The 24,371-nt window shown below is 39.6% G+C and overlaps 1 protein-coding gene across 1 annotated transcript in view; it reads left to right on the top strand.

The window, feature by feature from the left end:
- SLC49A4 (solute carrier family 49 member 4) overlaps positions 1-24,371 on the top strand; it is a 73,370-nt gene that overhangs the window by 5,871 nt on the left and 43,128 nt on the right. The window contains exon 2 of the mRNA XM_064157229.1: positions 15,779-15,872. Within this exon, the coding sequence (XP_064013299.1) occupies positions 15,779-15,872 (94 nt within the window). The remainder of the gene's footprint in view (positions 1-15,778; positions 15,873-24,371) is intronic.

The following is a 24,371-nucleotide window of genomic DNA, read 5'->3' as shown; positions in this document are numbered from 1 at the left end:
CAAGTTCAAGCATGAGCTTCAGCTAAAGATGCCTAGGCTAAGGCTCAGCATAGGGCTGTAAGGCTTTAATATAATTAGGAGAGATCAAGCTAAGAGAATTTATGCTCTTCAACAATAGGAAAGGTTTATACAGACATTACTGGTTTGGAAGGTTAGTAGAGCATGCAGGAACAAAATACCCATGGGAAAACGTACAGGTCTGAAAATGTGGGTAGAATGGCAAGGAGCCAGTGAGAAGAGAAAGTGTGATGCTTCATGTGCTCAACTGAATACCATGGGATTACAGAGATTAATCACATCATAAACAATTGATTCTGCTTGGTAGCATTTATTTTAGTGGCAAAGTTCTTGTTAAATCCAACAAGAGCAGCAGAAGACTCTATTGGATTTAATGAAACACAATGTGAACTTAGTCCTTTAGTTATTTTGCTACAAAAAAGGGATAGAGAGGAAGAAAATACCTTGACTCATGAGGCGAGATCTGTATATATTTGGTGAAAAAGCAAGTGATTGATGCACCTCAAACAAATGCAAGAGAAGTTTGAAGGAAAATAGCTGTTTTATTCTGTTCTGTTCTCTCTTGTCCTATAGGTGTCTTCTTCTGAATGCTGTGAGTGATGTATATTTCATTGTCTTATAAGTGATACTGATCCACACCTATCAAATTCTGTGAAAGGGATTAATTTTCCTAAGCTAACAAATCTTGGAAGAAATTAGATGAAATATTGGTTTTCATGTGGAAAAATGAAAGAAGCAATTATAGAGCTGAATATAGGTAACTCCCATTAGAGCAGATATTTGATCAGCTTGATTTTACAAAAGTTATTTTGATGAGTTGCTGGTATGTGTTCTTGTGTAGTTGCACTTTTCCTCTATACCATCAGAATAAAAGGAAAAAAGGAAGACTGAATAAACCTTATCTCTCGTTGCTTAATTCTATGTACTGTGGCTGCATGAAAGTCCACTGAGCATTTGTGCAAGTGCTTGCAGAAGTGAGGACTTATTAGATAATTGATTGGCCCACCCTCACTGGAGTTGGGCATGCTGCAAAAGACCACTTGAGATGCATAAAGTGATTAGCAACATAGAGTGGTTTAATTAGGATCTCATGGGTTGTATTACTTGATGTGACTATGATTCATCATAGCAATACTAGCTTGATTGTTAGCTTCACTTCCCATACTTCTTGATGGGCTAGGTTGCATTGGAAGTATCAGCCATGTCTTTAGACAAGTGTCCTTTTCTGATGCTAGCCCTTTTTGTTACATGGCTTCACCTGCTGTATCTGCTCTGTGCCATGTTTCTGTAGACTTTTTTCTTTTTATACTGCTGCCCTTTACACAACTGCGGTGGTTTTTATTATCTTTACACACTTCTTCAGCTGTAGCAGTGGTGCTAGGACAGCATATACTGAGGAGTATCAGGAAACTGCATATGGGATATATACATTTATATATTTGTGTGTGTGTGTTGGAAAGTGAAATTTCAACAAGCTTGAGAATAGTAATGGCCATGTTATCTGAGGATCGTGTTATCTTGAAGCTTTGATACACTGAAGAGCGAACAGGCACAGTGAGTGTGGGGTTTGTAACTTGCTATACCTTGATGTTGACAGATAGATGAATAGGGAAATAATTTATCAATGTAGGATACAATCCCTTTTTATTATGCAGCTGCTAACACAAGCAGAATTGAAGCACTTAAGCATTCCAGAACTGGGTCAAGACACAGCTCTCTCTAGGAAGATATTTTGTCAACAGTAGCTTTTGGAAGTTGATGCCACAGAAAATAATGCTAGGGTAACTTTTCCCTAGTTGCATGCTCCTGTTGCATGCTCACGTATTTTTACTATCCCTCATAACCTTCTCTTGACCCAAACTTTTCCTGATCTACTGCTTCCGCTTCTTTGTCTGCTGCCGCACCTGTATGTCTCCTTGCTATTGTGGCATGCCTATTTTGTCTTCTCATTTCCCTCTGTTCTCTGCCCTTCCTGCTTGTTGAGTACAAGAAGTTGGATATGAGATGCTCAAAGGAGTAAGAGCAGATGTGTGAGAAGCCCTAGGACAAGTGGGAAGGGATGAGTATGGGACAAGGTAGTGAGTGAAGCATGTGGGACACTGATGCAGAAATAGGATCTGGAGTCAAAGGGCAGCCAGCAGCAGATGATGGGGATGGCAGGTGTCTGCAACCTTCTTGGGTTGCCTGCACAGCACCCTAGCCACAGATCAGCAAGCATGGCCTTTGTGAATTTGAGGATCACTTTAAATGAGGAGCTGAGGTATCTCTGAACGCAATTGCCCTTTTTACCTTTTCTTACCTCCAGCAAGGCCCCAGTGTTTTGTGTCCGTATAAGTCAGCCTCTGAAACTCTGCCTGGCAATGCCTCTTGTTGAGCCAAGAACAAGTGTGTTGGTCCTTTCTTTGCCCTTCTGTTCCCTGAGGTGCCAGAGTGGTTGGCTTCCCCGCAGGGCTCCTCATGTGCTGCTAATGCAGAGGAGGGTGGCTGTTCCTTCTTGCATGGCTTGTGGCCGTGTGATAGAGGCATGAGCAGGATGCTGGAGTTGATGTGTCCCCTCTAGCCCAATGTATCTTCTCTTCAGGAAACCCTTATGGAATTGCCTTGCTGCATTTTAAAACCATAGTATTTTGTCAATCTCCTTTATTTTAGAAGCTTTTTATAGTGTGGCAGCTGTGCTACATAAAGGTAGCTGGTGCTAACTTCTGTAACTGGGGTCGGAGTGGCTGGAGAGCAGCCAGACAGAGAGGGATCTGGGGGTGCTGATTGATACCCACCTAAACATGAGCCAGCAGTGTGCCCAGGTGGCCAAGAGAGCCAGTGGCATCCTGGCCTGCATCAGGAATGGTGTGGTCAGCAGGAGCAGGGAGGTCATTCTGCCCCTGTACTCTGCACTGGTTAGACCACACCTTGACTACTGTGTTCAGTTCTGGGCCCCCCAGTTTAGGAGGGACATTGAGATGCTTGAGTGTGTCCAGAGAAGGGCGACGAGGCTGGTGAGAGACCTTGAGCACAAGCCCTACGAGGAGAGGCTGAGGGAGCTGGGATTGTTTAGCCTGGAGAAGAGGAGGCTCAGGGGAGACCTTATTGCTGTCTACAACTACCTGAGGGGTGGTTGTGGCCAGGAGGAGGTTGCTCTCTTCTCTCAGGTGGCCAGCACCAGAACGAGAGGACACAGCCTCAGGCTGCGCCAGGGGAAATTTAGGCTCGAGGTGAGGAGAAAGTTCTTCACTGAGAGAGTCATTGGACACTGGAATGGGCTGCCCGGGGAGGTGGTGGAGTCGCTGTCCCTGGAGCTGTTCAAGGCAAGATTGGATGTGGCACTTGGTGCCATGGTCTAGCCTTGAGCTCTGTGGTGAAGGGTTGGACTGGATGATCTGTGAGGTCTCTTCCAACCCTGATGATACTGTGATAACATAAACGACAACAATAATTCCACAAAGTCTTTTGGGCTTTCTAGTAGTTTTTTATTGTGGAAGTAGTAAAGTACTTTGGAAAGTTGAACTGCATTAATTAATTTTGCTAGCTATATGTATATGCTGTATTTATATTCCCTAGATATTAGTTTATAATTCCACTGAAGAGAAAAAAAGAGTAGATGAGATTTTGACCTGCAAAAGCTGAATCTGTTCCCTTTAAAGAATTCATATGATATTGTTTATTGTTCCTATTAGAAGAAACTAAGTGTGAAAAAAGAAAGACCATTTTCATCTAAAGCTGAGCAACCCCAGCTTTACTGATGTCTAAATTCCACTAAGACCATTCCCATTGCACAAATAAACCAGATTTTATTCTTTATTTTTGCTGATGCTGGGTTTAGGAGTTAGTTTCATGCTATGTTACAGGAATAAAAAATAAGCCTGGACCGAATGCAGAAATGAGGTTCATTACTTGTTAATAAAGTTCGGATATTTTCTGCATTGCTAATTTCTATTTGGATTTTTTTTTCCTTCTGGTAAAAAAAATGTTCTGCTTATGGAAAGGGAGCCATGTAAACCAGGGATGTTTTCTTGCCTTTTCGGAGCTCAAGAGGTTGACAGTGTCCTGAAATCATGTTTCCTGTTGTGCAAATCTATAGCTTGATGTTGTCAAACAGAAATACTTAGATTATATAAAATGTGTTACACACACTCAGCCTCTTCCTCTACTCCCTCAATGACACGAACAGAAGTAAATTTAAGTAAAATTATTTTTAGGTATTTTTTTGTTAGAATATTTGGCAAATTTTCTTGGAGAATGTTGTTTGAGTTCTCTGAGACGCAACCTGGTATACCTTTGCTGAGCAGACCAAAGACCTTGCTGGTACGAGTTTCTTGAAGGATTTTCTTAGTTATAATCCTGGGGCAAGGGGAATTATGGCTTGTTCTGCCTATCTCTGTGGTGACATTCTGAGCCATTCCATCAGTTTCTGCCTTATTTTTGGGTTTTAATGCTTCTCATTGTGTGTGCTGTTGTGACTCGAGCATGCTGTAACTATAATGGTGCTGCAGAACCTTGTGATCAACAATGCAACTTCCTTAAAACCTGCAAATTAAGCTTTCTCATGAGGATTTGTAACAGAGAAGATTTCTAGATTTTTCTTCTTTCTAGGCTGGAGAGCCACATGACTCAGCCTGAGGGAGTGATGTGTTTTGAAAGTTAGATGTCTTCTGCTTTTTTCAATCTGATAGTGTTTTTATGGGATACAGAACCTCAAGCAGCTCTTTTTGTTTATTTGACTATTTTTGATGAGTACTATCTCTGTCGATACATGTAAGAAAGGTGGAGTTGTTATATTTTTAATTAATCATGTGAACCTAATAATTGATAAAGAGCCTTAAAAAACATAGTGGGTTTAGGACCCATTACAGCACTGCAAAGGGTGTCTTTTAGGATGAACTGTGTACTCTAAATAGTGTCTAATGCATTCTAATGTTCAAGTAACTGTGAAACTGTTCACGCAGAGGAAAATTGAAAGCTTGCTCCAGTGACCTTTCCTATAAGTCACAAGACTTCACAGTATCACAGTATTATTAGGATTGGAAGAGACCTCACAGATCATCAAGTCCAACCCTTTACCACAGAGCTCAAGGCTAGACCATGGCACCAAGTGCCACGTCCAATCTTGCCTTGAACAGCCCCAGGGACGACGACTCCACCACCTCCCCGGGCAGCCCATTCCAGTGTCCAATGACTCTCTCAGTGAAGAACTTTCTCCTCACCTCGAGCCTAAATCTCCCCTGGCGCAGCCTGAGGCTGTGTCCTCTGGTTCTGGCGCTGGCCACCTGAGAGAAGAGAGCAACCTCCTCCTGGCCACATCCACCCCTCAGATAGTTGTAGACAGCAATAAGGTTACCCCTGAGCCTCCTCTTCTCCAGGCTAAACAATCCCAGCTCCCTCAGCCTCTCCTCGTAGGGCTTGTGCTCAGGGCCTCTCACCAGCCTCGTTGCCCTTCTCTGGACACACTCAAGCATCTCAATGTCTCTCCTAAACTGGGGGGCCCAGAACTGAACACAGTAGTCAAGGTGTGGTCTAACCAGTGCAGAGTACAGGGGCAGAATGACCTCCCTGCTCCTACTGACCACACTTGCATGGATATTATGTCAGTGGGACCTGTAGGGCTCTTTTTCCCTCAACTTGCAGCAGGGATAGTAAAAAGGAGAAACTTTGCACTTAGTGTCCTGCTTAGTAGATGCACTAGGCAATATTTAGACTAGCTGCCAATCCTTGCTGCATGGTTGCTTCTTGATAGTCTGATATACCAGAATACCTCTCTGTTTCTTAAAATGAAGAATTTCACACACCAGTGGGTGGCGTGGGCAAGTACCACTAAGATAATGACAGAACATCTTTCCTGATAGATGTGTACAAGAGATTGTTTTTCCTCTTTCACCGTGGGTAAGGATCTGCAGTTAGTTGTGTAGTAATTAAGTCTGCTGTGCAATCGGGAGTCCTTGAAATGAGTGGGAAGAACAAAAATAAAGCTTCCCTTCCCTTGTTCAGTGCTGAAAGGACTTGAGTTGTCAGTATTCATCCAGGAATACAACAGCAAGAGCTAGAGCAAAGGCTTGTTGTCTTGTACTTGTACTCTAGACTTGTTAATGTGCATCCATAATTTAGCTTCAAAAGTAAGGAAGAAATTTAGTCCCTGACTGCATTATTGACTATTTTTGTCAGCTGCTCTTTATGTGTACCGTAGCACATGTACACATGCATGTGTCTCATTACATCGTTTGTCACTTTATCACATGGCAAATATAGATTAAATGATGCACCCACATCTTTGTGTTTCAGTAAAAAGTAGAATTGAGACTAAAAATTAGGTGCCTGAGGGGAAGGAAGAAATAACAACTCTTGCATTTGTGTATTAATTTCGCAGCACTCAAATAGCTCTTTTTATTTAAAAAAAAAAAATTATTTGTATCCAAGCACAGTACTGACCCCAAAGCCAAGACCTGATTTACTGGCCTTTCTAGCACTAATGGTCAGACAGGCTTCTGTTGCCAAGTGTTTATAGCCTGAACAAACAAGGCAGAGGGACAAAAAAAAAAAGTGAAGCAGAAGATAAATGACCTGCCCAGATTCATAAGGCATGTTGAGAGATGCAAGTCCCACTGCCCCAAGCCAGTGCTGTCTTCTCTCAGAGGTACTCTGCAAGCATTAAGAGAGGTTCATTGCACTTGGATTAGTTGCAGATAAAATGGATGCTCAATGCAGTAAAATGTATAATATCAATAAATAACTAAAATAATTGGCCTCCTCTGAGGCCAAGAAACATGGTATTAAAGAATAGGAGCTGTTTTAGTAAAAAGAGTCTAAAGCTGATTCTAAAATCAGCAATTTGATCTCCAGGCAAATACCATTCAACTCAGTGCTTTGTTTATCTGTCCAGGCAAAATGTCAGTCTCTGGATTGGTAGATAGAATTTACAAGACTTGAAGAAGCTTGTAGTGCAGATTTTTATTCTGCATCTTTTTTTTTTTTTTTTGATGTTAAACTGTTAGGATGCTTAAAAAATCCTTAGTTGACATATGGGGGGGGGGAAACTTTTGTATTTGTAAACTGCTTAGATTAAGCTTGTTCATTTTTTAGAATCAAAGCTACTTTAAACTTCTAAACTCCTGCACACAGTTTGAAATACTTGCTTTGTGTGTGTTTACAGGATAGTCTGCCACTGACCATAGTTAATCCATGGTAATGGAGCTAAGTTGCCACAGAAGAACTTAGGTTGTTATATTTTTAAACAACTAAGTGTAGAGGAATAGAAAGCTGGAGAGTTAAGCTTGACATCTTTTTAGAGATTGGTATTGTGTTTACTTAATATGCTGGGATAATCTTACAACAGGAGGGGTCCACTGATAGCACTGGCTTGACCTCACTGATGCAAATGAGACAAAAGCACCCTGCAGCCTCTTGACATGGCTGTGATAGCCTATTATTCCTTCGCGTAGGTGCAGTCAAATTCATATATCTAGAGCAAACACAAAAATCAGTATTTTTATGTGCTTTAATGAATGTTAAGGAGGAAATAAAAATAAGAAAAGTACCATAAGCCAAAAAGAGCATCTAAGATACAAGCCAGAAGTGAATGGTGCAGTTAGAGCGTGAATACTTAAGTGTTTTGTTTTCCATACAATCAAGTTACACACAAGAGATGCAGTAGCTCAGCAATTGCAGAGTGGTTGTGTGGTGGTTATAATAATTGTCAATTGCATTATATTTAGCTTTGCTTCTCGTGATTATATTTTAGTAGCTTCTACATCTGTTTTATTTGTTACCATTCAGTCATTTTCCTCAAGATGAGTGTTCTCTCAAACACTGGCTGGCTAGATTTTGTGCTTTGATTCTCTTGGTATTTTCTATAAGATCCTTAACTAACCTCAGAATTTGGGAGTGATACTTTTCTTACAAGAACTAGCATGATGTCATTTATGTGGAGAATGCATGTTTTTAATCTGAGATTTACACTGAATAGAAGGTAGGGATGAATGTGTGCCCTCATTTTTGGTTTTGTATTGCTGTGTATGTCTAACAAGCGTGAGCAGCAGAAATAATTTCATCTTCAGCTCAGATATGGATCCTGGGAACTGTCCTTTTTCCCGATTTGGTGAGGACTTTCCTGCAGGTTCCCTCACATCACTGGTGATGACAGTTATCATAGAATCAACCAGGTTGGAAGAGACCTCCAGTCCAACCTATCACCCAGACCCTATCCAATCGACTAGATACTGCCTCTTCTCAGTTTGTGACCCTGATTAGGAAGTCTGTATCAAACCAAAGGAAGTGATTTACTTAAGTTACTGTGTCTATACATGCAAAGTTTGTTTCCTTGAATTCAAATTTCACAAATAAAGTTGCAACTTTCAAACCCCTCCTGTTAGTTCGGGTAATTAACTGGGCCACTATTGTTGACAGATCGTGTAACAACAGCTGTAAGAGATTACAAAGGGGAATTGCCCCTCTGAATATCATTAACTCTTACATATATGTTTCAAGAGATTCCCAACACATCATTTGTCTGGGAGTCTCACTCTGGCTTGTTTATGTCAGAAATTGGAGCACAGTACCTAGTGAAGCCTGCCCTTGCTGTGTGATCCTCTGAAAGGTAAAACTGGGCTCTGTTGTAGGATATGTACAGGAAAAAGCCTGCTTTTTTGTATCCTCGATGAGATTGGGTGTTGAACGGTAGCTTTGGGTCTATTTAATTTCTTGTATGTCAGAGCTTATTTCTTAACTACTGGACAGCAGAGGGTGTTGTCACCTGTCATGCAGAAAGCTTAAATTGACTTGAGCATTTTTCTTCTGATTGAAAAAGAAGCAAAGTCCTAAGCCTTTTCAGTTGAGATTTGATTGCTGTTTTGGCAATGCCATATAGAGCCAGGGGAACGGATAGAAACAGTTTGGCTCAAGTCGATGCAAAAACACAGCTTACGGAAGACAAGACAATAACAGAAGCATCAGTATCATGCAGCCCTAGAGAAAGTGAGTTCAGGTTGTGCTTAATAGCACCCCATCGTATCTTGACAATCAAATTAGGAGTAATTTTTTATTAATACATATAACCTCGTAGTTGTTATCTCTTTGTATCTGTTGTTATCAGTCCTTGTATTTGGTTCCAATTTTTATTGATTCCATGTGTAGTTGATGCCATTCATGAGTGCATTTATTTTCTATTGAGTTTCTAAACACAATAAAGTGCTTTTGTGGAACTCAAGGCAGGCCCAATACACTGATTTTTCAAATTTGTTCTGTGTGTTAGCTGAAAGATTGGGGCCACATCTTAGCTATGAAGTCTTTACATCGGTGAAAAGGTTCTTTTCTCTTGAAAATTTTATTGCTTGATGCAAGGATGCTTGTTCTGAAAGATGATTGTGGCTTATCGTCTGTAATGACAGTAATCAATTTGGCAAAGTGCAGGCACAATGGAAACTTATTCACTGCGTTTAGCTGAAAGGTAGCAGTGTTTTTGGGGTATTCTAATCATGAGAAAGATAAGTGATCTTATTGAGAGTAAATGGTACAGCTTTTAGTATAATTTTGGTAGAGTTACATTTAAAATACAGAGATTTCTGGAGTAGCAGAAAGGAGGTGAAGGAGGAAATTCTGTGCAGAGCTTTCATGATTCCCTGACAAAGTGAGCTGTTTAATCAAGCTTTCGGTTTATTATGGCTAAATATAAAGGCACACATTAAACAGGAAGACAAAGAGACCCATCCTGTGAAGTGGACAATTGTTATCCAGCAAAAAAATCCCATTTAAAGAAGCATTCTGGAACAGTAAGGAGGGTATTTGGACAAGAGCAGAAAGAGACCTTGAAGATCATCTAGTTCCAACTCCTCTGCCATGGGCAGGGACACCTCCCACTAGATCAGGTTGCTCAAAGCCTCACCCAACCTGCTCTTAAATGCTTCCAGGGATGAGGCATTTACAACTTCTCTGGACAACCCGTTCTCATAGTAAAGTCTCACCACTCTCATAGTAAAGAACTTCTTCCTGATGTCTAATGTAAATCTACCCTGCTGTAGTTTAAAACTGTTGTCTTTTTCCTGTCACCACAGGCCCTTATAATCCAGGACCAAAGACAAAAAATTGTGAAGGACTTGGAGGTTAGTGTTTTACATATTTGTCTGGAGATAGCCTGGATGAGTTCCTGTGTGATCTGATATAGATGATCTTTTGAGGTTGGATTCATAGGTTGGACTAGATGATCATTCGAGGTTCCTTCCAGCCCCTAACATTCTGTGATAACTGAAACTAAAGATAAAGATTTTTTTTAAAAGGTTAATTTCATGGAAGGAAAAATGTATGAGTCTCTGTTTGTTTTATCAAGAAAAACAAAGCAAAAATTCATTTGAAAAATGACTATACTTTAAATTGGAATAAAAAGCACAATTTAACAGCGAATTATTGGAGTGGTTGTTGAAACTGAGTTTTTCATTCCTAGCCTGTGCATGTGAATAAACAAGATTTTTGGTTTTGCTTATTTTTGGTTTGGGTTTTTCTAGCTAGATGTGGTTTAGTGAAAGTAAGAAGTGAGCAGTTAAAGTCTTGGTACAGTGTCAGGAGGGACTGTTCTTGCTTCCAGTGTGGTCCTTAAATACTCAGAAAACATTCAGCAGGCTGATGTCATTAGTTTGTAATCAGAGCCTTGCTGTATTGTGTATCTGTGAGGATACTGATTACAGTATCTACAGCTGAAGGAAGGAAACCCCTTGTTAATGCATTCCAGAGCAAGGTTTCCCTCATCTGTATGAGGGAAATCCAGTGCTGGCAATAGCAGGTGGAGGGCTGAACCTGGCAGGCTTTCCTCTGGCTTTGATTGTTCATAATATAAAGGTATAAACTGTGTGTTCTGCACGTCCAACTGGAGTTTGCTTCATGGCGAGGGACGATTACACAATGACACCGAACAGTATCTGCCAGTTGTGTGATGCTCTGGACTTAGTAGCAGGAGCTGGGGAACCAGGTGCTGCTGTGCGCTGGCCTCAGCTGAGGACAGTGCACCTGGTTCTTGCTGCCATTAGACAGCAGAAGTGAAAGCTACCACTTCTCCATGTGAAGACAAATGTGACTTGAATATGTCTTCTGTGTAAGGATATGATTTTTACAGTCTGACAGTCATGTGTTTTATGATGTTTTATCATAACAGGAGACTGACAGATGAGAGAAGGAATGATCATACTTCTTAGAAGTTTACAAAAGCATCAAACAGTTGCTAATCATGCTTTCTTTCTGAATGACAAAATTATAATGTACAAATAGTTGGAATGAGGAGTTAATTGTATCTGTGCAGTGTATTTTAAAAGGTTTCTTATTAAACTTGACATAAATCACTTACTGGGTGACTTGTAAGTCACTAAGGCAGCATGAGAGGGTGAAATGCGTTTTCCTTTCATGTATTATGAACAAACATCTCAAAAGTAAGATGTGCTGGAAGAGTTGTGAGGGTTGCAGCAGCCATGTATTGGACCCTATGGTTTGATACTGAAGGGCAGAAAGGGTGCCACCAGCAGCTGCTGCCGTGCACTCCTGTGTTAAGTCCATATTGCAGTGTGATTGAGTTTTACTCATTTTCTGTGTTGGGCTGTGTGTGATGGGGGACCCTGGATTTATCATGCCATGTGCAATACTGTAGCATCTACTTCCCTAGCAGAGAGAAGCCATTGGCCCAGCTAGGAGTGTTCCAGGTACCAAATCTGGTCAGCATATGCTACCAGCACAGATAATCATTAAGACTTACTAGTACAACATGGTCCTGACAAGGTTAAAAGTATGTGTTTTGCAGGAGAGTTAGGAAGATTGTCGGTTGAGGGTTTGTGTTAAGTCTCTAATAGTGGCAGGAGTTTGAGAGTTGTTTTGAAATGACATAAAACTCATCAAATGTTGTGTGGGCTGCTGAAGGTGTAAAGCAAACTCTGTTATTAGCTGCAGGAGGGTTAAACTCTTAAACAGTATTGACCATTTCACTCATAAATGAATACTAATACAACTTTTATTACGAACCAAATTTCTCCTGCTAATTCAGACTTCTCTGTTGCTGTCAATGACATCTGGCTGTTCTGAGCATGGCCACACTTTGCTCAACAGTCAGTGACACTTGTGGGGCCCAGAAGCCTCCTTCAGGAGCAGAGTGGGAATGAGGAGCTAAGGAGAGCAGAAAACTTCCTCCATGAGCAGAAAAATCCTGTATAGGAGTTTTCTTTCCTTTCCAGCTATGTGTCAGAAACCTCTGAGATAAGGGGACTAGAAACCAGATGATGGATTTTAAGAAGCTATAACACAGCCCCATCCACTTTCTCCCCCATGAATTAATACTTGGATTTGCAAAGTAAAATTAATGAAGTTAGTTACATTTCCTCAAAGTTTTGGTTATGTAGATTACTTAGATCTTTTAAAGTAAATACTTTTTGTAAGGGTCACAGGCTATTTTTCTTCAACCTTAGTTGATTACTTGGTTTATTGTTTCCCTGATGCATACTGAATCACTCTGGAGTGCACCTTTTAGAGCAGTAGTACAAGATGTCCAATTCAGATTAAGGGCCACTGCAAAATAATTAGAAAACCACTTTTAAAGACCTATTTCTAACAAAAGGTGAAAAGGGTTAAAATGTAAAACAAAGTAAAAGAGGAAGGTGCTCAGGTGGAAATGCATCACAAAGAAAACGCCTACCACAGTGCTTGACGGTCTTTTACTTGTTCACTTTAGTGTTGTCATTTTCAACATGCAGCTTAAACGGAATTTTTAGAGGTGTGTTTACATGTTCAGATGGGGGAAAAAAGAAAGGCCAAGGCATAATCTGTGATCAAAACATTTTAAAATGCTACATTACAGTGTATAATATTCAAGATGAGGACTTCAGAGAATGTTTGGAGAGATCAAACATACTTGACTGTGAAGCTTTCACTGATAGTTTACCCTACCTATTTTTTTTCTTTAATTACCCATTGTTTCAAGTTGTCATTAAAGATAAGCCTAAATTTAGGACTGGGGGAAAACTCTGACATCCAACTCAGTTTTCACTGAATTGTGTGTTGTTCTTCTTGGGGAGCTTTTCTGCAGATTTAATTTAAAAGTTTTACTTGTTTTTTGCTTTCTGGGTTTTTTTTTCTTTGTTTTGTTTTGGTTTTGTTTGTTTGTTTGTTTTTCCCCCATCATTTTTTTTCCCCAAATACATTTAAAATCAAATAAGTCTTTTATCTGGAAACACTTCTCATGTCTTGTGGTGATTTAAACTTAACATTTCTGTATAGTACTCATTTGCTGCTATACCCTGGCCCTGCACCTGGCCTTTGCCTCCTGCAGTACCCCATGAGCAGAACCTTCCAGGCTGTCTTTGTCCTTGTGTCTCCTGAAAGGCAGAATGTGCTGTGATTTCTAAAATAGAATTTTAAAAGTCCCTGGTTTATATGGAGAATAAGCAGTTGTTTTGTACCTTGCTAGAGCTTTCCTGAAATATTGCAGCAATATTTCCAAATGGAAAACTTCCGTTTTTTTGGTTGGAGGGTTTGTATTTCAATTTACCATCAATGAAATTCTAATTCTTACTGCATATCATTCTCATTATGCACAAAAGCAATGTTAACAGAGATTAATTTCCCAGGAGAAAAGGCAGAAGCATCACATATGTGATCCTGATACAAACAATTACCCTCACAACATACGCAGTATGGTAATATGAGGTTAAACATGGCATGAAGGCTTACGTTGTGGCCCAGCAAACATGAAGAACAGGATTCTGAGCAGCGTTATTATCTGAGCATTTTGTTAGGGCTCTCTGAACATCCACACTTGAAAAACCAGTTTAACAGTAACATGTGATGGCTGAGCACAGAGTCAAGCAAGTAATTTTGGGCAGCTGTTGGAAGTTCTTCAAGGAAACAGATACTCTTGACTGATGATACCTCTCCAGGGCATTAGGGATGTGAGGTGTCTTTTCGAGTTGCATGACTGCAGCTGGCGTTCTTTTTGTTAATGACTGATCCATGTCAAAGGAAGTTATACTTCTATTTCAGGACACCTGTGACATTGACTTCTCCATGTTTTTGTTGTCCATGTCTAGGTTGATTGAGAGAGCAGCTGTGTTTGCTTGGTTTGTGCAGTGTCCAACACAGAGAGCTGCATACTCATAATTGAGGCTCACCTGAAGCTGTTGCAATGAGAACAAAGTGATGTTTTGTCCTCTAAATATATTTGGTAAAATACATACTCTAAACCCTGCATAAAATTCACATGAAGACAGAATACTTAGTATAACTGTGTGTTGACGTGTACAGATAACAGGACTCATTAACATGGACGGATTGCTTCTCTGAAAATGGACAGTTGGAGACAATTGGAATTGTTTGATAGGTGAACTATCAAAGAGTCATCTTTTTCCATCTGTTTTTTGGGTACTTACTAATTTCACCTAAATGTGTTTCCTGTGGGGAAAGACTGAGAGAACTGAGGCTGTTTAGCCTTGAGAAAAGAAGGCTGAGAGGGGATCTTATTGGTGTCTGTAAGTACCTGAGGGGTGGGTGTCAGGATGAAGGAGATGGTCTCTTTTTGGTCGTGCCCAGTGACAGGACAAGGGACAGTGGGTACAAGCTGGAACACGGGAGGTTCCATCTCAACGGGAGGAGAAACTTCTTTACAGTGAGGGTGATGCAGCACCACAACAGACTATCTAGAGTTTGTGGCATCTACTTCTCTGGGGACTTTTAAAACCTGACTGGATGTGTTCCTGTGTGGCCTACTCTAGGTGATCCTTCTTTGGCAGGGAGTTTGAAATAGTTGATCTTCTGAAGTCTCTTCCAACTCCTAACATGTTTGTGATTCTGTGATTAGAGGTACTGTGTGTTTGTTGTGATTTTTATTATGTTCTGCTAAGAACATGGGAGCCCTTTATTTTCTGCTTGTTGCTGTAAATTTGTTTCAAGGTTTATAACTTAGCAGATACAGACTGTGTCAGCATGCTTTAATTGTGCATATTTATACTTTTGGTATTTCACAAGATTTTGGAGGTTAAGGCCCTCAGCCATCACTATGCTCTTTGTCTTTGCTGCTGCTGAAAACAGCAGCAGCAAGTAAACTGCTTGCAAAAGGAATTGCAGCACTAAGATAAAGTTGTTACTAATCTCAGTGTTTCTCATGCAGGAATCACAGTATGAGGGAAAACATATTCAAGGAATCAGTCAATTGTAGCTTTTTTTCCTAATGTACTATATTTACAACCTCTGACAATTTGAGCTGAGCGCAGCAAAAACCTGGCCTAATTGCAAGGACTGCAAAAAAATCCTTGCACATTTTCCCCCTGAATAAATGGTTGTTTCTTCAGGATTAAATGATATCTGTGTTACGAAAGAAAACAGTAACAGTGCTCCGTGTGTGCTCATTAAGTGGTTGGGGAAAATGTGCAGGTCCAGGCTTTTCTTTGGGTCTGCCTTGATTTTAAATCACACACTGGAGCAATATTCCCTGATGCTTCTAATTCTAAAGGGCATGTTGTACATCTTGGTACTTTCATTATTGCATTTCACTTCCAAGAACATCTGTAAGATTTTTGGGTACAGTCCTGTTCAATAAAATGTCAAGAGTAAGCCTTTGTTGTTCACGAGTGTAAGTGTAGAAAATAACACAGGGTTTCCTAATGTATTTGTAATTCGTATCAGCACCAAAGTGTTTATGATTTGAGAGAGTGATGTGTTACTTCATTGAGACCGCATGTAAATACATATATATTTAGGCAATATTTTTTGCAACATTGCTGACAACTTGTTAAATATTGTTATTTTTTCATCTTAGGTCTGAGGGTAACTGTGTTGCTAACATCATCGCTCATGGTACTGGGTGCTGGCCTGAGATGTGTTCCAGTTTCAGACTTAGAAATCAGGAAGAAGTAAGTGAATTAGTATTTTATACTAGTGTAATTTTTGCTGCTACTGCAAAGAAATGTTAGTATAAATGTTAATTGAATTTAATATGCCAAATGTTGGTTGTGTGGACATGGACTTAAATGCTTCTTTGCTTCTTAAATCAATTTTACCAATCTCTCTTCTATACGGTATCTGACGATCAGAAAGCTCTTCACAAACCTGAATTAATTGAGCCTCACCCTGTTCTGCATAACTAATATTAATCTGTTTTGCAAATAAGGGAGCATAGATTTAGAGAGGTTTAGAAACTGGCCCAAGATCACACAAGATGCCACAAAACCTAAAAATACGTAATTTGTATGCAAATGTTCAATAATTAACTAATGTTTCTCATGCTGGATATCTAGGATTGTGCAGTAAAGCATGAATTTACACAAAATGGCCTTTTTTCAGCCTGTATTCCAAAGCAGTGCTTTCTCTGTGGTCGAAGTGAATGACTTTGGTACAAATGGAATTTAAGAGTTCATGATAATGACAGATTCCTCCTAGAAATCACATAGTCCCCACAATTCAGTTGTTCCATTGACATAACCTGAACCTGGGAATCCTCAGTAACTACAGGAGCTATACTTCTTTTGTACAGCCGGGGAGTATGGAGTGCTTAGTCACTTTTGCCTCTCATACTGAGGGAGGAAGGAGTACAGGAATTCCTACGTTTTTTCCTACTTTAAAAACAGTAGTAGCACTAACTCTACAGTATTACTTGCATCATACATCAGCACTAAGAACTTTTATTTATGAAAGGTTTTGAGGTTGGCTTGTTTTTTTTTTTCCCTTTGAATTCTAGTCAGTTTCCAGACAGTCCTTGTATTGTTTCAGCCAGTTCTTGGAAACCTGAAACTTGAGTAAGAAAAGTTTGGTGTGAAATAGAAGGCAAATGACTGGATACCTTAGGTAGAATGAAGGAAAAGACTCAGAGAGAGGACTAGGAATGTAATAAACACATTTTAATAAGCACACTCCAGTCAGGAGTCCAAGCTAGTATGTAGTGAGTAGGCTAGTAACTAAAGTGCACTGTGATGAGTAGGGGGGATGCAGATTCAGTTCTTAGGTACTTGGTGAGCATACGAGCAAGCACTCAGGAGGTTCCTGATGGTAGTTTCCCAGCGTTGTGTGTTTCAGTATGATGTTCCAAGACTTTTTAAGCAGGGGAGGCTGAACTAACCGTATTGTGCTACTCTTCACAGTGACCCTTTAAAGGTTAAATTGTATAGTTAAGGTGACCAGGAAGAGCTGTCCTCACTGTGCCCTTGTTTTACCTTTTCTCAAGGTGCTAAGAGATGATTAACATCCAGTTCATCCATTCTGACCAATCTTGGATTAAGCATATATCTCTTAAATGGGCCAGATGGTTTAAATGCAGTGAAATGTGGTGTGATTTGTAGCTTTTAATTTGTGATTTGTGACAGAAAGCCTGGTGCTGCTCTAGGCTTTACCAAAGCAAAGAAAAGAAATTCCTGAGAAGAAATTCCCAAGTCCCAAATGATACCAAGTGAGGTATCATTTTGGAAGTGGGAAGGAGAGTGTTTCCGCATGTTGTGATCACCTTTCAACCAGGTTTTCCAGTATAACTGTGTTGAGGAGACCTAGGAGAGCAATGAAATAAATACCTAAAGAGAAACATGCAAAGCACAGCTTCTTTAACTAGGGAAAGAAGAGTTGTGGGCTGTGTAGGGACTGATGAGATATATGATAAATATGTTGAAAACTACATAAGAAAAAACAGAAAAAGATCCTGAGCAGAATCCTGACGGAAAAGACTGCTGATATAATTTATTCCTTTTGTGGAAATACACATAATCTCTGGTTGAAGTCAATACATTTGCTTATTTAGCCTATTCCAAAAGAAAAAAAGAAATGAAACAGAATTGTCAAGAGCTACAACTCTACCTGAGGAAGTGGTTTGGTCTTTTACACAGTTTCATTTAAAATCTACAGAGTTGTAACTAACCATGGGAGGCAAAAGGATGATTTTCAGTGGAGGTTTCTTGAGACTTTGTAAATAATGGTACAGACTGCAATGTTATACCAGGCTACCTGCATTGTTTTGAGGGCTAAGATTGCAGGCCATTTTTCATCAGCTACTTGAAGCGTGACAACAAATAAAATTATATTTTTGAGATGAGTGTTACTGCTTAATGTGTTAGCAACTCTCAGAGTGTTAAACTGTGTGCTAGTCTGAATGTTTATAGGCATTAACATGACAGTTTGAGCATTATAGAGCCAGTCAGATGGACAAGGTCACACACAAGCTAATATTGGAGTATTTCAGAAGCCAGTGTAGCTGGAATTTCTTTAAATGCCTTTGCATGTTCTCTAATGTGTTCCTTCAGTCTCTGGTCATCTGCAGTAATATACTGAAGGATTTTCATAGAACAATTACATCAGAGTTAAGATACATGAAATTACAGGAACTGTCATGAGATTTGTGAAGTTTAGGACTATTTTTTGTACTTTTTAGCTGTCTCTGCTCCCTAAGTTCTTGTAATTTAACATTAAGGAATGCTGCTAAAGCCCATCACCTATCAGAGCAATCACAGGCACGAGGAAATCACTGCTAGGGCTGACATTTAATCCGGACTGCCTTGTGCTTCTTATCTCACATAGACCTGTAATATCCAAATGCATTCTGAAGCTCCTTTCTAGTCTGTAATTATTGTCTTGACTTTGGCATGTAACAGCAAGCTTCCTCCAGTTCTCCAAGTCATGTTTTAAACACAAACCATATCTTCTGTTTTCAATTCCTTTGTTGCCTCAAGTATGTGCAATTTGTTCGAGGGAGAATTTAGGTTTCACATTTGAGTATGTGTCTCTGGAAGCAGCTGTCCCTTATGGTGAGCTTCCATTCTTTGCCAGTGTGTGATCTAAAACCATGCTGGGAATCCATGCCAAAAATTACATAAATTCTGTGAAGGCTGAAATGGATGTGCATGGTGAAAATGTGGAGGTATGGACTTGCATGTGAGATGGAAGAACCAACCTGTATATGGAGTCACTTTCATGTACACATATGCTCATACTTACATGCTTTCCTTCCCAGCCCACTAACTTGTGAGGTGTATGTGTTATCATTCAGACAAGGAGGTTAAAAAAAGGTTTTGTCTTCTGTGACAAATACTTTTGCATGTGACAGTGACTTTGACTTCTAAAAATAAAACCCCAAACCACTATTCCTTTCTAAATGTGAAAGTCTTATGAAAATGAGGTTTATGAAAACCTAACTTGCCATAACCTGTTTTTTAAGTTCATAGTTAATGTAAATTGCATAGAATATAAAAGAAAGAACTTGTCCTGAACTTGTACCTTTTTTCCTTCCCTGAAGGTTACAGGAATGCTGCTATTGGTTTTTGCCTGCATTTTGCCCAGTCCTTTTGGTTCTGGCTGCTGCTTTGCACTGAGTGAATATTTTCATTGGACTGTTCTGAATTTTTATCCTGAACATTAACATTACTAAGAGGCCAAATTTTTTTTTTTAATAGAAAAAAAATCAAGATTGTTCCTTCCTAACACTTCATATTTATCTGATATTTTGTGTTTATGAATTAGGTTTATATACATGTCAGGTCTTTCATATGATTGTAAAATAACAAATGCAGGCAAAAAGCTGTATAAGCTGAAATACGTAAGAAAGATAGAAATAAATGATTAAATCAGCCCATAGCCATAAATCTATGGCTTTTAAGACCAGCTGGGTGATGTAAGACTTCTTAAAATGTTTTGAAAGACAGGATAATTAAAGACATGGAAGTAAAGGATGTAATATAATTTGTCATTTCTATTGAATATATTAATTAAGCAATTTATTAGAACTTAGTATGCTGTGGGCTGGTCGTGTTTGGCCTTCACATTTGATTTCACAACAGAGAAGTAGTTATTGACTACCTTGAGTCATGGCAGTGAGAGGATGTTCCTTGGCAATAAATACCATTAAAACATTTCTGGAGAAGCCAGCAAAACAGTGATATGGAAAAGGACAGTGGAAACAGGAATGATTAATTGCAAACTGGTTTGTGGAACATACACTGGTAATTGGTAGGTCCTGTAAAGAGGTTTTTTCCCTAGGATTTTGAAGGGATTTTGCCTCCTTTTATATATACTGATGTTAGCTTTTTCTTTTATTGTTTGAAGATTCATTCTTAGCACATCTTTGGTACATTTTGTTTCTATTAGCTAGTTATAACCTCGTTTGCATTTCATTATTGTTAAACTTACACTTTAACAGTCCCACATTTTATTTTCTTTTTTTTTTCATCTCTGAAAGCCTAAACAACTATAATGTTTGGACTCAATCTTAAAGGTCTGTTTAAGCCAAAACTGTTCTATTGTGCTGGTTTGAGGCTAATTGGAATATTTTACTGAGAGAAGTTAAATCCTTAGCTGTGGAAAGAAAGGGAAAAAACCAACAGTAAATTATATCTCTCATTGTTCTGTTGAGAAACACAACTAGTCAAAATATAGATAAGGCACTCACTTCTCACACACTGCTCAGCACTCAGTTCTGTTCCTTCCTTCTGGTGGTCTGGTCTCTGTGGTTGCCTCTGCCATAACTCTAATCCAACCTAACCCTTTTTTCTCTAACCTTCTTATCATCATTTCTTTTTTTGACACCTCACCTCAGATCTCCAGATTTATCATGTGAGATATGTGGGGAGTTGATGTCGTTATTTCTGAGGAGAGGGAAAGAGAGGAGAGGGTAAGAGGTTTGGGTAAAGAACGCTCCTGAGGAGTCTGATGTTTCTGGGAGGGGTATTGTGTTTCTGTATTACTTTTAACTTGTATATAACTGTATATGTTTGTGTATATATATGCTTGTAAATTGTGCTAAGCTATAAATATAGCTTAATTTCTTAACTTCCCGCCAGCTGAGTCTAGTCTGGGCGATTTTCTTAAGTGTGGGGGGGCAGGTAACTCTCAAGCCATCACATCTATGATTTTATGACATGGGATCATCTCATCATTTGTGTTTCCTCATCCTTAGATGGCCATGAGCCACCATTCTCATGCTTGAAAAATGCAAAGGGGCACCTCAGAAGAGATAATTGTAGTAAGTAAAAGACATTTTAGGAATCTCATACTCCCTGTCAATACTGAACACACTTCTGTGTTCAATTCCACTCCTAACTGGAGCATATGTGGAGAAGAGGGATTAAAATGTTACAGGGAATGAGAAGAGCCTTTTAGGAGAGGATGGATGGTAGAAGAATGATGCACATTGTGTACTCCCTAACTCACTGGGGCAGAGGAATGAAAAAAAAGTATTTAATGTAAAGCATGGCTCTGAGAGTAAAACAGATGAATAAATTTACCTGTTTTTTATGCTAGAGCTCAGCATAGGAGGAAGATGTTAAGATGAAGCACCTGCCTGGCACTTGCTTCTTTCAGCTTTGGCTGCAGTGCTGGGGGAAGGCTGAGCTGGGTTAATCCATAGTGTCAGAAAAAGAAATAAATGGGGGAAAAAAGAAAATGGATCAGTGACGAGTAGGTTCCCATGAGGAACATTTAATTTTTATGCCCTTGTAATTTAGCAGTTTAACTTATTTTTATTACCTCCATGAGCTTTCTCTTGTACACAGTTTTTATTTTTAACCTTTGCTCCAAAGCTGGTTTGATTATTTGTTCCTAAGTGGCAACAATTATTTCATGCTTTGCTTATTTGTCAGCGGAGGCAGTGGTTTTGGTGGGTGATTTAAGCATCCCTCCGGCTGCCCAGCACCTCTGCCTGCCACTGCCCAAACTGTGTGTCCTGCGGCAGCCAAATTGGTATCTCCTTCAGCTGAAACAGCTTTAGTGGAAAAAGGAGGTGGCTTGGTGATTTTGATGATAAATACTCTTCCCTCTTGCTCCTGTGCTGGATTTTGGCCATGGCACTGTGGGTGTTACCCACCTCCCCTAGCAATGAGAGTGGTTGCTGAATTAGCAGTTTACAGATTCTGTGTAAATCCAGTAGATACATTAAAGGAAACTGAAATCTTGGGACGGCATAGTGTTGCAGCAGTATTTAATAGGCAGCATTGCTACAAGGCCTATGCTGGAAGGGGAGAGAATTTATATTTTGTGGGATATTTAGCTCCCCCTCATATAATGACAGGTGGTATAATCCTCAAATGAAGAAAATGTTTTTAATCATACTGAGTTTTTTGCCTTAGCCTTGTGACTCATAATCTGTCAGCTAATTTCTGTCCTTAAATAATTCATATTAATTGAATTTATATTGAAGTGGCTGCATTATAATCAAAACACCCTGTTGCATTTTCAGTGGCCTTAGAAAAATTGATCAGGAATATTTGATGAAGTCTTGTTTATCTCATTTCCTAGTTTGTTGTATCTCCTGTACACTCTTACTCTTTTACTAAAAAATCCTACTTAGGACCTGTCTTGTGCTAAGTAATCTCCATCAGCTTTCTCCAATAGCAGTCTCGATAGCAGTCAGTCCTGGTGCCCCTTCCTGGTAACACGTTTCAGTCTGTTTTGCCTCATTAGCCCATACTGTAATTGCCTACTTTGTGTTTCGTGCAATGCTGTTCATTTTGGATCTGTTCACATTTGATGAGTGTGTCCTTCATTAGTGTTGCTGTAACAGTGTCTTCTTTCAGTAAGGGGTTTGTGGAGTGTGTTAGCCTTGAAAGAGAACCCCCCCCCCCTCGCCGCACCAATTTTTAATTTAAAAGAAAAAAGGAAAAAAGAAACTTTGATTTTGCGTTCCTTCAAACTTGCATCAAGCTGTAGGTGAAGAAACCCTCTTCTCAGCTGTGTGACAGCTGTGATGGCTGCACACAATAACGTGGCTTCCATGATGTGAGGATGTGAGTGAATTTGTCACTGTGCTCCCAGAGGTTGTGCTGTACGCCCACCCCATCCCTTTCCTGTGTCAGGACATCTGACAGGCACGTCAGGGTCTTGGCTTCAGATTACTGCTTCCTCTCTTTGCCAATACTTTTCTCTCTCTCGGCAAGCTTTCAATAATAAAAGTTTTGGAGCAACTCAATTTTTCCATTAGTTTTCAAATTCAAACTGAAAATCACCATTCTTCAGGCCATTGCAAATGTATTTGCTGTTTTCTTTAAGAGCAGAAGAGGTATAAGGCAGTGATGCCTGGAATATGCTATGGTCCTTTCCAGGTCTGCTCCCATGATGATGCGACTGACTGTCCAGGGACCACGGTCTGTACTGGGGGTGAAATGTGAGCCCAGTTCCTGATGAAAATAGTCAAAAATACATCTTTTAATATTTTCTCCATTTTTTTCCTTCACTTTATTACTGGAGATAATGTACCATACGGTGACTCAGGCTTTCTGCTTCTAATAATTTTTCTTGCTGATGGGGAAAAAACGCTTTGCATTATTCCACATATCAGTGGTCCCATACATCAAAAACAAGCTAAAAAATGCTAATGGCCTCAATCCATGAATATCCAGAAGGCATAAAGCTTTTGTAGTATAAATATATCATTTAATGAAAATATTGAAAGGAAGTGCAGCTCCACAAAGTTCATCTTTCAGAATGTTATTTTTAATAGATGAATTCATTGCTTTACCCAGAGGTCTTTTTCTTTCCAGTCTTTCTCCAGCCATAGAGCCTTACTCCATTTTCTTTGGGTTATGAACTGAACAGCATTTGCATTGAGTTCTCCCAGTACTCTGTAGCAGTGAATTTCTGTAAAGCATGATTTTTGACCTCCCTAATTCTATCTTTGCCTTTAAAAGTACCTGAAAAGGTTCCACTTAACAGAGTGTTCTTTTGTTGTATTTATTTTTGGGTGTAAAGGAAAAGCTCTGTTCCTTTCTAGTAACTTGACTGTGAAAAATCAAAGGTAGTTCTTTACAAAACTAGTACCAGTTCCCTCTGAGGTATAATATATCACCTAATATATAATGTGCATAAATCCTTGTCTTCTCATATTCCTTTCCCTGGGCAAGCAACTTGCATCATACATCAGTACAGACACTCTAGAACTGGAGGTATTTATTTGCTTTGTTGCCATGTAGTGCTAAGGCTAAATTCAGTAGCACTTGAAAAGTGCTCTGAAGTCCTTCAGTGGAAGCGACTCTTTCATTTGCTTCTAGTAGTTCCCACAATGAGCTAATTGCTATATCAACATATTTGTCTTCCAAATTAGCATTAGTTGAACCATCCACTTGTTTCAGTGAGTGAAAATGTCAGGCATATGAAAGAAAAATAAGCCATCCATTTCTGTAAAACATTAATGTCTTTATCCAAAATCCCTTTTTTGTGTTGTTAGGATCAGGAATTAATCTACTAGGCTTTTCCAGACTAGTAGGCATGCTGCAGTACTGTCTTCATGCAGTAGTAGCAGGTTAGCTTTCGCAGCAACTTTGTTGCTCCTCATGGTTTGCTATGCGGTGACAAAAGCGATAATATTAGCCAGGTTTTTTCATTGTGTTTGTGTAGAAGTTCAAATCGTGGCTGCGTGGTCAGCTCTCATGGCAGCCAGTATGAACAGT

This window comes from Pogoniulus pusillus, chromosome 2, assembly GCF_015220805.1.
Source record: "Pogoniulus pusillus isolate bPogPus1 chromosome 2, bPogPus1.pri, whole genome shotgun sequence".
NCBI classification, from domain to species: Eukaryota; Metazoa; Chordata; class Aves; order Piciformes; family Lybiidae; genus Pogoniulus; species Pogoniulus pusillus.
This window is presented reverse-complemented; position numbering and strand designations above follow the sequence as displayed.